Source organism: Cryptotermes secundus, unplaced genomic scaffold (genome assembly GCF_002891405.2).
Source record: "Cryptotermes secundus unplaced genomic scaffold, Csec_1.0 scaffold321, whole genome shotgun sequence".
Lineage (NCBI taxonomy): Eukaryota > Metazoa > Arthropoda > Insecta > Blattodea > Kalotermitidae > Cryptotermes > Cryptotermes secundus.
Window position 1 is genome coordinate 1,424,312 of NW_019721009.1, and position 14,823 is coordinate 1,439,134.

At 42.2% G+C, this 14,823-nt stretch overlaps 2 protein-coding genes across 4 annotated transcripts in view; one reads left to right on the top strand and one right to left on the bottom strand.

Annotated features, from left to right (window-relative positions):
* LOC117282029 (elongation factor-like GTPase 1) overlaps nucleotides 1–14,823 on the top strand; it is a 442,127-nt gene that overhangs the window by 247,543 nt on the left and 179,761 nt on the right. The window lies entirely within an intron of this gene.
* The window catches only part of LOC111875007 (protein giant-lens), a 75,247-nt gene continuing 68,581 nt past the window's right edge, over nucleotides 8,158–14,823 (bottom strand). Inside the window, exons 3-4 of the mRNA XM_023871007.2 lie at nucleotides 13,614–13,823; nucleotides 8,158–8,995 (exon numbers count right to left, since the gene is read on the bottom strand). Coding sequence (XP_023726775.1) covers nucleotides 8,789–8,995; nucleotides 13,614–13,823 — 417 coding nt within the window. The 3' untranslated portion in view covers nucleotides 8,158–8,788. The remainder of the gene's footprint in view (nucleotides 8,996–13,613; nucleotides 13,824–14,823) is intronic.

Sequence of the window (14,823 nt, forward strand, 5' to 3'; positions counted from 1 at the left end):
TTAAAATGCTGTTTGTTCCTGGTAGCAATTTGCTTTGATATCACTGACAGCTGATTTCTGAATTGTAGAGTTCGTTTCCTTCCTGAGTTCGTTAACCATTAGTCCATATAAAATGCGTTATGCGCAACATTTGTTGTGTTTTCTACGGTGAATCAACATTACGTCACATCCGAAAGACCACAATCTTAATATTTTACACGTTTGAGTGTTTTTGTCCTATTTCCCCACCTAATTTCGTGTTTCCAGCTCCACTGGTCCATTAACTGTCGCTGTCAAACTAAAATGTAAAAACAGTTTTCCGCGCGGCCGCTCTTTTTTTTTTTTTTATTCTATTGAAGATTTAACTTAAAGAATTACATCGTTTTTTAAGATCTGTGGTACACTTCGGATTTCTGAAATCCGGCCCGTTTGGCATCAGACCAAAGCCGGATCAGAGGATTTTCCGGAACCGAGGTTAGTTAGCACAGGTGGCCCAAAAGTCAGTTAACTGCTCAGTAAAATGTACACTAAAGTACTGTCAGGTGTTAAGTGCGTGTAACTGTAGACGGGGTTCGTATTGGTGAAGGTATTAATTGACCACTTATACACGGCTGGTAAGTACAAATAATTACAGCGCTATCCCTGATTTCCACACTTTACAAATTACTACACGCCAAGTTTTCTGCGGCTTGTAATGTCTTCACTAGTCGTTGCTTGGTAACAGCTCTTAATCAAAGAGATTCTTCAGTTTCTGTACTCACGTCACTGTCCGACGAATATCCCACAATTCGTCATTCCACTTAATTGTAGCAGAAGTCAACCGACCTCATTGCTTCAACTGTTCTGATTATGACAATTCGGCACGGACCACATACATATAAAACACCGTTCTTTTATTGTTGCGTTCGTGTTCTTTGCAGTGGAAACGTCTTTACCGAGCTGTTACCCATAAACGGGTTAGGTAACGCCGTTTATTTAGAAGCTGCTGCCATAGCAACGGGCGTTGTTTCGCGACCGTTACCCAGCCACGGTTCTACACTTTATAATACGTTAGGAAATTATTTATTACTTACTGAATTTACAGAAATTATTCGGACTGATATCCTCCAATTCAAATTCACAACTCCCAACTACAAAATGAACATTCCCATTAATACGAGAGAGTGTTTAAGGTTGCCTGACTTTTGGGCCATTATCACGGTACCGACACATTTAAACGTGCCGGTGTAACGTAATATATTAAGTGTTGTTGCACAATTTTATGGTACTGGTACAAGGACAGTAGTAGAGGAAACATAAAGTGCCACTGTTGTTTAAGTGAAGATATAATACTGCAATATGGATACAGGCAAATATCTTTCATAATGACTGATGGGTGTAAAGAAGCAACGGCGAACCATGGGCACCTAGCGCTGCTTGCGAGAATTGGCCATTCGGAGAGCTAAGCTCATTCTGAACCATGAAATGCCGGTTGAGTTGTCCGACATATCCTATCTGATAAATTGCTGCTGGGCTTCGCCAGCACAGTCATTTTTGGTTCCACTGTCTCGTGACTCTGGTAATAGTTCAGATATGCACTTCGCGGCCTGTATTTCAACATTTCAGAGCCATGCACTAAGTGGCGCTAGTATCACTCTCACCTCAGAGGTTCGCGCCTGATTGTAGTAAATGAAAACATACAGGTTTCAGGTGACCTCCAATGGCTTAACATTCGTTCACAGTTTCGTGAAATCTCTCCCATGTTTCGAAAGTTGAAAAGATAGATCCGCAGACAGACAGTGTTATCATCTCATAAGCACAGTTTCGTTTAATTATAAAGAGTTCTCAGAATTACTGGGATTTCGGACTTTGCCCGGCGTCCGGTATTCTAAAAATATGCTTCCATGCTCAGGTTATGTCCCTTAGTAAGAACTAATCTCAGTCATTGGATAACCCTTGTCAGATTCACTACAGCTATTTAATTATCTGACACCAGGCTAATTCGGAGGGAGATGAGAAGAAAATGTGTAATAAGAATTGTGATAATGAACACACATTCGAACTAGGATAGAAAATGATGTAGAAATTTATGCTACAATCCAAGTCAACAAACCAAGTGCATGAGCACCGATGCGTAGAAAAAATATGGAAAATTAGTGAAGACATGTAGTGCCTACTGCTAGCGCCATCTGTGGAGTAGGTTTCTCTCCCCCTCACCTGAGGATGGAAACAGTTTCTTCTCCCCCTTAAGAAAGGAAGGTAGGCCAAAAATGGATTTTGGGTTGTAGGATCAAGCCCTGGTCATACTTTGAGGCCGTAAATGATAATGAAATATGAGCATACAGTAACATTTTATTTTCTCTTACTTTCCTTGAGACATATAAGGAAGTCCATATCAGATAAACATAACACTTTAATATATGTACATATTGAAACGTTTGTTTTAAATAAGTTTCCGAGACTACCGCGCTTAAAAACAATCAGGTACACGAGAAGGCAAGGTGTCTTCCTTCCAACGTCACACTCACCTCGTTACTACAGTGTTGGCAGGTGACATAAAATCATTCACAAAAATAAAATTTCTTTCTCCACTGTCGCTAAATTACCACAGTGTATTTGGCAAATATAGGCACAGTAAATCCTCGCTAATCCGGTTACATTTAATGCGGGTGTCGGATAGTCCGGAGCTAAGTATGATAAATTAAAAATTCTGTTCACAATTGACTACATACTTTAAAAAAAACACGTGGGATTTAGGAGCAAGAGGACTTTCAGGCCGTGTTAAGGGCAGCTGGAGAGACCGAAACCGCGCAATACAATATACAAAACTGGCTTTAGCTGGATGAATGAGACCCTACATATCAGCTTCTGACAGGAAGAAATTGCTGCAGTGACTTTTTTATTTATTTTCATGAGCACTACGTGTATTTTTTTAAGTTTTTTTTTTTTTTGTCTTTTAGAGCTATCTTTTGCTTTATTAATCCGAATGATCTCCGGATTAGCGAGGGTTTGCTGTTCTTCAAAACATTAAAAAGTAATAAAACCAAAGCCGATTTGTGTCTAACAAAATACCATGTAACCAGGTATTCCTGTATTTCTGTTGCTTTACTGCAGTTGTGAATGTGTTTACAATATTAAACATTGAAAAAGAGATATCATCTGCTAATGTTGTGATCTTTTGGGTCGTGACACCGTGTAGTCTTATAGACGGATACCGACATTTCGGAGGAACGTGTTGTCTCCATCTTCAGGGTTGAGTCATTCGGATTTTGTAAGCAGATATAAAGTAAGGTGCTACCTCAACCCATGAGGGACGGTTCCTTCGAAATGTCACTATCCCCGTACGACATATACATATATACATAGGAATTATGTTGACTGTCACACAACAAATGCACTCGCTTTTAATATTTTACGATTATTTCTGCTACATGTTTCGGTCATACAAGACCATCATCAGGTAGTTCTTCTATTTTTGTACTCAATTATAATACTTACCAACTTGAGGCAAATTTAATATTAGTATGTAATACTACACGTCGCACTGGTATGGATCCATATCGGTAGTTTAATGACTGTACGTATCCCTATATATAACTGCCTGATGATGGTCTTATACGACCGAAAGATGTAGCAGAAATAAAAGGTCTAATCGTAAAATATTAAAAGCGAGTGCATTTGTTGTGTGACGGTTAGCATAATTCCTATATATATCTGAAACACAAGAAGATGCACCGAATGAAGATAATCCACGTACGAGACTAACCGACATGACAAACCAGATCACAATGTGAACGTTCGCTGACTCGAAACCCCGAACAGTGAAATCAGTACGAATTGTTTTGTGCCTCTTCTCCATAGCGAATACAGGTAAAGCAAAGTAAGGGGGAAGCCCGTAGCAACGGGCTACGGGCTTGACGGCCGGGGTTCCATTCCATGCAGAAGCAAAAAGTTCACTACTCCACAGCTTCCAAGCAGCTCTACATAATGGGTACCGGAGGCTCTTTCCCTAGGGGTGAAACGACCGGAGCGTGAATCTACCCATTCAGCTCTATATAGTGCCGAGATCAAGAATGGTGGAGCTATACCTCCTATCTCCGACATATTTTCATGACACGGTGCTTAATTAATTGAGCACAACGATAACTTTACTTTTAACCTTTGTATTGCAGTACTTCAGTACTATTCAGACACCTAGAGTGAGTGCTTTGACAGACTTTACGTGTCAGTTACACTTGGACACGTTGTAGTAGGGGATTAATAGGTCGACATACAGTATTCTGTATTCGGTATTAACGTGATTAAAAACACTTTTACATGCTAAACATGTTGGTAACAAACAAACAATCTCCGTGGCCTGTAGTCCGCAAGCGAACTATACCGACCGAGCCACCGCCGCTCTTCGGCGAAGTTAGTGCCAACTATAGCGGATAGAGGGTGTCGCGTGGTGAGGGCAACGAATCCCCCCCCCCCCGGCTGTTAATCTCGGGTTTCTAGACCGGAGCCGCTATTTCCTCGAAATAGCTCCTCAGTTATCCTCACGAGGCTGAGTGGACCCCGTTCCAGACCCACTGCCCAGAATCGAGCCCGAGACCTCTGGATCTGTAGGCAGGAACTTTGACCACTAGACCACAGATGCGGTCTCATGTTGGTAACACCTCTTCAATATTCGAGTAGCCTATAATAAAAGAGAAATATGGAATATTGTGCTAATGGTAGCCAAATAATCTGTTACGTCACATATTTCGTACTGTGGTGATTGGCCAAGTAGGCACACGCCGACGTCATGAGGCTTAAGTATGACACTTCGGCCCTAAAGACGAAGACAGACTGTAAAGTACGAGGGTCGTACTGAAAGTCATGAGCAACAATTTTTGTAAAGTAACATGCTTTAGTATTGACAAACCAAATACACCACCTAAATCTACAGACCTTTCTTTATTTTTCCACATAATCGCCACTTCTTTGTACACATTTCTCCCAGCGTTCTGGGAGTTTGAAAATTCCCCTTCTGTAAAATTCAGTTCCAGCCTTCCGAAGACACTGACGCACTGCTTTCTGAATTGCCTCCCTTGTCTCAAAACGTTTTCCACGCAGCTGATCCTTCACAAATCCGAAAAGATGGTAGTCGGACGGTGCCAGATCAGGGCTATAGGAGGGGTGTGGAAGAACTTCCCACCCCATCTTTGCAATTGCTTCCAATGTGAGGCGAGCGGCGTGGGGGCGAGCGTTGTCATGCGGGATGATGATGTTTCGTCCCGGACGTTTATCGCGCAATGCACGACGGAGCTTGTGCAGCGTCTGGACATAACGATTAGCATTGATGGTTTGCCCAGGTTCCAGGAATTCGGCCAGAATGAAACCCTCTGCATCCCAGAAGACTTTGCCCATCACCTTCGCAGCTGACGGCACTGTCTTTCCCTTCTTTTTTTGACGGAGAATGCAAATGGAGACATTCCATACTCTGCCGTTTCGTTTCAGGCTCGAAATGGTGAAACCAGCTTTCGTCACCTGTCACAATACAGAGTAAAAAAAATCGCCTTCGTGTCGATATCTCTGCAGCAGTTCTGAGGTGATGGCTTTTCGCTGACCTTTGTGGTCTTCGGTCAATAACCGCGGGACCCAACGAGCACAAACTTTCCTATAGCCCAAGCTTTCAATCATGTCCTGTACTGCACTGTGTCCTATTCCAAGTTGGGCTATTGTGTCCACAGTCACACGCCTGTCATCTTGAATGATCTCATCCACTCTTTCCTTGTTGCGTTCAGTTGAGGCTGTTCGAGGACGACCGCTCCGAGGCTCATCTTCAACGCCGGGGTTCCCATCTTTAAAATGTTTCACCCATCTTCGAACACTGCTCACACCCATGCACACACTTCCATAAGCACGCTGAAGTCTGGTGAATTTCAGCAGCAGGGAGTTCCTCTTTCACAAGAAATTCGATGACAGCACGCTGGCGAAACGACATATCGTTGTCCGCCATTTTGTTAGGAGTGATACTGGTCACGTGATGCAAGCTATTGACGTCACAAGACACTCAAGGTTAACGCAACAGCTGGTTCCACCTACCACCATACTCTCTTTCGTCTGCTGTTCCCAGGTTGCATGCAAAAAAAAAAGTTCCTCATGACTTTCTGTACGACCTACGTACGTAGATTAACAAATGAAAGATGTGTTAACATTGTGGGGAAGAAATATCACGTTTCATGAAATGGTAACGAGTCTTTGGATTTAAATTAAGCTCCTAGACTTAAAAGTTATGCAGAATTACCTAAGTAAAAAAGATGAAGCTATCCATGCGGTAGCATAGTTGGTTGCGGCACTATGCTACAAGACGGAAGGTCTCGGCTTCGATTCCCGATGAGGTCATTGGATTTTCCAGTTGATCTCATCCTTCCAGCCGTGCCGTGACCCTGGAATCGACTCTGTCTCTAACAGAAATGAGTTCCAGGAATCTTCCTGGGGCTTAAATTGGGCCGACGCATAAGGCTGACAACCTCACCGCCATCTGTGAGCCGATTATTTTGAAAATGTGGGAATCTCGACGTCTCACAACCCTACGGGCCTCCACTGCCTGTTACAGGGATAGCTTGACCCTTTTTAAGTATTTGTTCTGTGTAACGAATCGATCTAACTCAATACTTCGGTGGGCCTATGTTCTACACAATCGATATGAACTGTCTTCAGCCCCGTAAAGTCGTTTTTTTATCATTTTATATAAAAGGCGCCATTTTTGTGGCTCATGAATCTACGGGTTGACCAGGGCATAAGTACGGCACTAATTGTAAGTAAGTTATGATGTCCATTAAGTCAAATATTGCACTATGTAGGATTTGGGCATGGTACGAGACTGCATGGTACGAATTTTACTAAAAGGTAAACGTAAAGCTACCCTTTTAACAGGCCGTCGAGGCCCATAGGGTTGTGAGACGTCAAGGCTCCCACATTTTCTCTAGACAGTCAGCTCACAGATGGCGATGAGGTTGTCAGCCTTACGCGCCGGCCTCACCTTTACCCCCAGGAAGTTTCCTGGTACTCATTTCTGTTAGATGCTGAGTCGACCCCATGGCCATAATGCGGCTGGAAGGATTAGGTCCTTTGAAAAGTCCAATTACCTCATCGGGAATTGAACCCCCGAACTTTTGCTTATAATATTAGTGCCTCAACCAACTACGCCACCGCGTCCCTCCTTCGGACCGAGGGTATGAAACAGAAATTCTACATCCTCGACTGCGACTTCCGGTGGCAAGTTTATAAACCACACATAATGAACGTGACAGAAGCAAAGTTGTGCCTGTGCTTATTTAATCACCATGACATACATACAGAAAGGGGTGGATGTGTAACTCCACCCCTTCTTAACTTTGGCATTCGATGAAAGTGATTGGTCAGGTTTAACTCCCCCTCCCCAGTACCTATTTGATAGGAGGCTGGGTGGGCCTCATGGCCTGTCTGGACGCTGTGGAGAAGACAATATATCTTTCGTCTGCCGTAAATGGAACCCCGATTCCTGGATCGCCCAGTTCATAGCCTAGTCTCTGTACCGACTGAGAAAGCGTGAGAAGAACGGTCCAGCGAATTTGGGTTTGGGCATAGGAGGTTACATATACAGTTGAGACTAAACCGATAGTTTTAACCTTAAAGAAATAAATTTGATGTCCCCGAATAGTAACTGACGTACTGTGAGTTTTATTGCGTGAAGCTAGTAGAATTATACAGGTAATGTAAATGAAGAAAATGCTGTAGAATATACCGTCTGTTCTGTATATCGGCAGCCATGTTTACGTGAACCGATATCAATGGCTGGTAAATATCTCAAACTGCTCTAAACGAGAGATCGGCAACTAATTCTCCTCATGGATGTTATTTTGAAGCCTAAGAGAACGATTCTCAATTTAACTGTGATAAGCAATAATGATTTAAGATATAAAATAGTTCTAGGGCTAAGTAATGTCTTTATATCGCTTTTTGTGGTTACATATTATGTTGGTCCACTATACGTTATTTTCCCGTTCGTTTTTAGTAAAGACTAAGGAATAGAATTATTAAAATCTAAATAAAACATTTTTACCTCAGTGTTCAGTGTCTAGCCAAATTCTTCAGCACTTCGCAATACCCAGGCTTAACACTAGAAGTGCCAGGATTAATTCTGGGGGGTCAAGCTGCCATTTCAGATTTTTATAACTCGCGAATTATGGGTAAATGATACATAATAGAAATTCGCTGAGTTCGTAAAATAAATATAAATCTTCCTTCCTCGTATTTCTTGGCCATTTAGTTCAGATGAATTGCATATAGATGTCATATATTGTCAGGTAGTTGTAAAGGTCGAAATTTTCGACTCTCGGCACTTATAGGGTTAAAGTAGGCTTATTGCTGAAACTAATATCAGTCCGTTGACCGTGAAAGATTATACTTCCAACTCAATTAGTGCTGTAACACGCTGAGCGCAAACATTTTAATAGTGTGAGACATTAAATCGATTCAATTTGGATTTGGACCATTTTGAGCGAAACTCTTTTCAGCTGCCTTCAAGGCATGGGTAACTATGTAGGCACTATCAATCACATCCTGTCTCTGGGACACATTGGCACATCTGCATAAAGTATGTCTGCTACATGTGGATAATTGATTAGCCAGCATTTTACACTGCATAACCACCATCGGTGGTCAGAGTACATCAACGTACTTGTAGGTTTGAATTATGATCGTCAGGTTTGTATTAGTCGACTCCCTCTGTGGTACACTGTCTTCGACGACGGCTGCTGCTGACCCGTGTTGGGCATCAATTTGAACCAGTCCCGTGCTGATGACCAGACCAGACCCCTGTTCAGGATATGCAGTAACCGCTGTAAGTTCTAATGGCCTCCTCGGTGTAGCTCTTGCCTACGATGACTCCGGGCTCCGTGTGGTGCCGCGGACAGGTGTGGCCATGAGGACATTGGCACAGTGTGCTCGTGTTGACCTCGTTCAGTAGCTCCTGTCGCTTCCTGACAGTGAACAGGCGACAGGGCTCCTTCCTCTGGCATCTCAGCCTCTGTGGAAAATAACAGAACCACATATAGACATGTATACTGGAACAGCTACAACAAACACGCCCGAGGGCTCTTTCCTTCAGGCGTAAAGTGGCCGGGATATGCAGCTGACCACTCATCTCCAACCAGTGTCGAGGTCAAGAAAACGTGGATCTATATATCCAGTCCCCCATAATGGCGTAGTGCTTAATTAGTTAAGCACAGGAACAACCTTACTTTTTTATTTACTACGGCAAAGCGGTTGCGTCATCATCAGTTAGTGACGTAGACTGTTACATCATCATTAGAAAGTTACTAGATTTTATTTTCAACTTACTTCCGGTACCGGTATAATTAGTCTTCAAGGAATGCATCCTGTAATGTATTTATCACTGTATATACTTTTTTGGGGGTTGTTAACTGTTATTAAACTCTAAATATCAGAAACATAATTATAAATCTGTGCATATGAGAACATTACGGAATGTTTTCCTTTTATATTAATTTATTACTCATTTACTTACTTTTACTCACCTCTAACTAGCTCCGAGGTCAAGAAAATGTGGATCTATACATCCACTCCCCCATACGCCTTCATGGCGAAGTGCTTACTTAGTTAAGCACAGGGCAACTTTACCTTTACCTTTTACTGGATACTTGTTATATATGGATCCATATAAGAATCCCAGTTCAGCAATTTAAGGTTTTTAGATTGTATCACCTGATGAAGGCTCCATGAGAGCCGAAACACTTTGTGACGCTATACTGTAATCCCATAAAATTCAGTTGACACGATAGCGTGAAAGCGAGTTATTTTTATTCTTTGTTGTTTTGACAGGTAACCCAAAAAACATGAACGATATTCTTGGAATATTCTTGGGGCTAAAGGGCGGCCAGCGCGTAGGGCTGACAACCTTGCCGACATCTATGAGCCGATTGTCTAGAAAATGTGGTAACCTCAACATCTTACAACCCTATGGGCCTCCATGGCGTGTTACAGGGATACCTTTACTTACTTTTACATTTTACAGTGATATAATTAGAATTGTCAAGTCTAGAATGATATTAGGATGGATTCTACATAAATGCTTCGTAATCGGGCAGTCCCATATGCCGGGTGTCCTCTTAGGATTTGTAGTCTACTTTGCACGTTTAAAAGAAAATAAATGTAAGCTTTTGAGATGACCTTGCTCTGTGTGTGTGTCTGTATATCCCCACCTCTATCGTTGCTAGGCAACGGCTAGGTAAACACGTTCATGTGGCACCGAATACACAAGCAGCAACAGAAAAATTGGTGGATGCATCGTTTTTTATACGGTCCGTGTCGTATCAGAGGAAGAGAGGCGATTAGTTCTTCCCAGAACTTGTAATTTCCATCCCCCCAGGAGAATGCCGGGATATAGGGATATGTACATTTGTATTAGCGACGGGATACGGACCGGACGGCAAGGGCTCGATTGCTGGAAGGAGCAAGAAAGTCTTCCTCTTCTCCACGTTGTCCAGGCCGGCTCTGGGGTAGCCTCTTGTCCAATGGGTAATGGGGCCTCTCTGACCGCTGATATTGCAGGCGGGGCTTGAAGCTTACCACTGACCTCCAAATAATGCGGAGGTCAAGAAAAATAGAGCTATGCCTCTATTCCCCCTTGCATCTTCATGGCACGATGCTTATAAGCACAGGAACAACTTTACCTTCTGACTTTGACTTGGTTTATCCTGGTCCGTCACACTAGCAATATTATAAACGATCAACAACGGCTCCAGTGTAGTTGATATTTTTTTTATTTCTTTAATAATTCGTCCTTTACAAGTTTCGATCTGAGCTACCATCTTCAGAAGGACATATCAGTACGTGCGGAAACCATTATTACAATATCACTGGTAACTACCAATACACACGGACACCACCATTACTCGTACAATGTAATGAATATAAAATATTATCCTTTAACAATTACAGCGATGTTCTTGGATTTATTAAAACATTTATAAATAATTAAAATTGGTCTATTTACAAGTGTGGTTTTAAAACTTTGTTAAAATCTCTTCTTTTAAAGAGAGGCAGTATAAAGGACACGAACCAAATTGGTTCTAAATTTTAACAGAGTTAGAAAACCATACTTGTAATGATTTATAAATGTTTTAATAAATTTAAGCACATCACTGTAACTCTTAGAGGCTAATATTTTATTTTCATGACATTGTAATGGTGGTGTCTGTATACAACGGTAGTGATCAGTGACGTTCAGTATTCAGTATTGAGGAGGTGGGCTTCCCCATGCACTGAGACCAGTTATTGGTCCATTGTGCGTCCCCCTTTTAATTTCTACTGTCTCCATACCCTACCGGTACTGGTGCTTACTATCAGCCCCTTTCTGCCAGCGAGGTTCCAATCTTCTACTGGCAGTGGTATCTAATAGTTAGTCCTTTCTGTTAGAGAGGTCCCCCCTCCTCTGGCAGTGGTATCTAATACTTCCCCCATCTACCGGAGGCATTGGAAACTACTTTGGGCGGGAAACTTTTTGGCCAAATTTAGCTCAGAGGTCTCCTAGAGACATGAGGTTCTTTTACATGCCGTAAAGCTATGACACGGGACCCACGGCTTAAAGTCCCTCCCGGAGGACTTGTTCCCTGAATATTTCCGCCCTTAAAAAAATCCACGACCTCCGCCGGGTTTTAACCCGCGTACCTTGAGTCATGAGGTGGGAACGTTACCTCTAGACTACGGAGGCCGCTGATCAGTGACATTTGTAATAGTTGTTTCGGCATGTATTGATATGTCCTTCTGAAAATTGTCGCTCCGACCGAAACATGTCAAGGGTGAATTATTAAAGAAACAAAAAAAAATATCAACAACATTGAAGGCGTTGATCACCTTTTATATTACCTTCTGACCTTCACCTTGATTTTGCCTTATTTAACGACACTATCAGTAGTTCACTTAACACACCGTCGACTGACCGGGAGTTTGGTGAATATTGAATTAGGTATGAAGTTAAGAAGACTATCGTAGCGTGATTTAAGGTACTATCCCAACGTCCGCTGATATATCCAAAGTTTATCTCATTGAGTACTTTATTTTGTGGCCGAGAATAGAACTTCGAATAGTGCTGTATGCAGTTTTCTTCAGTCTTACACTCCTTCCAAACGTTTAGGTTCAAACTTTCTCCTCACCACACCGTCCTCCTCAGCCTCTGTTCTCTTTAATGTGACAAGTCAAGTTTCACACCCATACAAGCAAAGAATACACTGATAGTCTTCTATATTTTAATATACTCGTACACACACGCGCGCGCACACACACACACACACACACACACTTATATATAGATAGATACACTACCATGAGAGAGAGTAAGCAATTAAGTCACAAATGGTAGTGAAACAGCTGTAATGGACCTAATAGGTTTTCTATATTTATCACTAGGTAGCAGCAGAGTCCAGCTTCATGACAGTCTACATAGCAGACGCGCATGCGCATGTTCAGATGCTGGATTCAGTAGTTAAAATGGTGACCAAAGAGCAGCATTATGTTGTGTGGTTTTTTTGGGGGGGGTAGAATAACTGTTTACTTTAGGAAGTGTTTGTCGCGAAAGTGGTTCGCAACTGAAACGAGAAACTTGGGAAACGTATCGCTGATGACGAGGTTGAAACAGAGGTGCGGAAGTGGCTGAGACAACAGTCAAAACACTTTTAACATATATTTAACACATATTTTAGTTATTTTAATGTGTGAACATGGCATGCAATGAACTGGTTTGACGTGGATAAGTAAGCACCTGAAGATGGCATTATTATGCCGAAACATGTAGTGCGAGGGAGAGAAGGAGAAAAATGAGTGTATGCACTGCAAGACGGATTAAATAAATCATGGACTTAAATCAGTGCAACAGGACGCTAAAATATAACACTTTTATTCTTCGGGTTTCAACGCACTGATAAAGCGATGGGACAAGTGCGTTGATGTTGGTAGAGGATATTTCAAGAAAAAACATTTTTTCCATGTTCAAATATCACGTGTTTTACGTTTTATATCAATTTTTGTTCTATTTACTGACTCTCCCTCGTATTTATAGATAGTAGACGGGGAAACAAAATATTCTTAACTGAATGGTAGCAGATATTCGCCAAATTGAACTTGAAATCGACACGACAGAGTAGGATACCCAGCTAAACAAGCAGCAACATTCCACGAGAAAGGTAAAGGTAGAGCTATCCCTGTAACAGGCCTTGGAGGTCCGTAGGGCTGTGCGACGTCGAGGCTTCCACATTTTTTACATATTAGGCTCGGAGATGGTGGTGAGGTCAGCCTTAACCGCCGGCTGCCTTTTACCCCCCAGGAAGATTCCTGGTACTCATTTCTGTTAGAGGCTGAGTCGACCCCAGGGCCATAGCGCGGCTGGAAGGATTAAGGCATTTGGGAAACCCAGTGACCTTGGAAATCGAACCCGCGACTTTCCGGCTTGTAGATTAGTATTTCAACGAAGTACGTTATTGCATGCCCCCAAAGTCGAGCAGAAAAATAGTTTATTTATTTCTACAAAATATGAAGAAAGGCGGGGCAAGGGGTTTGGTGAAAATCAAAAGGTGGACGCCGTGTCAAAATGACTGCTGCGGAATACGGAGTCACGTCAACATACTTACGCTCTGAGGCGAACAGGCGAAGGAGTACCGGTAACTGAGGAGGCCGTCCGGCGTCTGGACTGCTTGCCGCTTAATCAGATAGGCGACAGCTCCCCGCGGACAATGGCACTGCACAATCTGCTCCGTGATGTTGTCTGCACCGCTCACCAGGATCCATGTGATATCTCTGAAGTACCTACATTTCGGAAGCTTCTTCACCGGCTCGCACAGCTGAACATGTAACAAACACGTGACTTACCGAAGGCACTAATCAGCCTTATGATGTCTCCCTATCCCTTCTATTTATTCACAGAGATATTGGGTTTTCGGACTTCATCCATCGTCCTGGTCTTTAAGATAACTAAGAAAAACACGACGTTTCGGAAACTGGATCTGTTTCCGTCCTCAGGTGAGGGATTGAGGCTAGCTCTTTCTAAGGGACCCAACAGAATAGGTGTTTTCCCTCACCTGAGGACGGAAACAGATCCAGTTTCCGAAACGTCGTGTTTTTCTTAGTTATCTTAAAGACCAGGACGATGGATGAAGTCCGAAAACCCAATATCTCTGTGAATAAATAGAANGCCTCCTATTTATTCTTTGCTTATTTAACGACGCTCTCTGTAGCTCAGAGTATGTAGAGTCTAGGGACTGAGGATAACCACAAGAGTCTCAGAATAGCCGGTGTCGCGAACGACATGAGGCTCACAGTGTTTTGTACTAACACCACGGAGGTGAGTCCTTTTGGAGAAGCTGCCAGTCGTTCAGCTACTCAGGAATTCCCCAACAATATATAGGTCGTTTACATTCCCTACAGAACGGACAGTACTTTGTAAGATGAGGCACCGACTAAATAATTAACATTAATATTAGTACATCTACATCACGAGCCTCCAAAACAATTTATTATATACAAAATATAGAATACTCCAATTTGTCCTTGGGAACACAACAAAATCACGAAAACCAGCGACTGACTCGACGATGTAAAACATCACTCGAAGAATTTTACTCTTGTTTTTTATCATAACTTTTCTTTTTATAATTAATTTATTGTATTTTTACACCAAGTATTTAATATAATTACTATTATTGTATCCAATTTTATTAGTACTGCAGTTCAGTGGTGTATATATGTTATTAATGGCTATTAATAGTCGAAACATGTAGCAGAGCCAAACTAGGCACTGGCCTTAATATTGTTGTGTTGTGACGGTTTTAATAAAGAAATTGT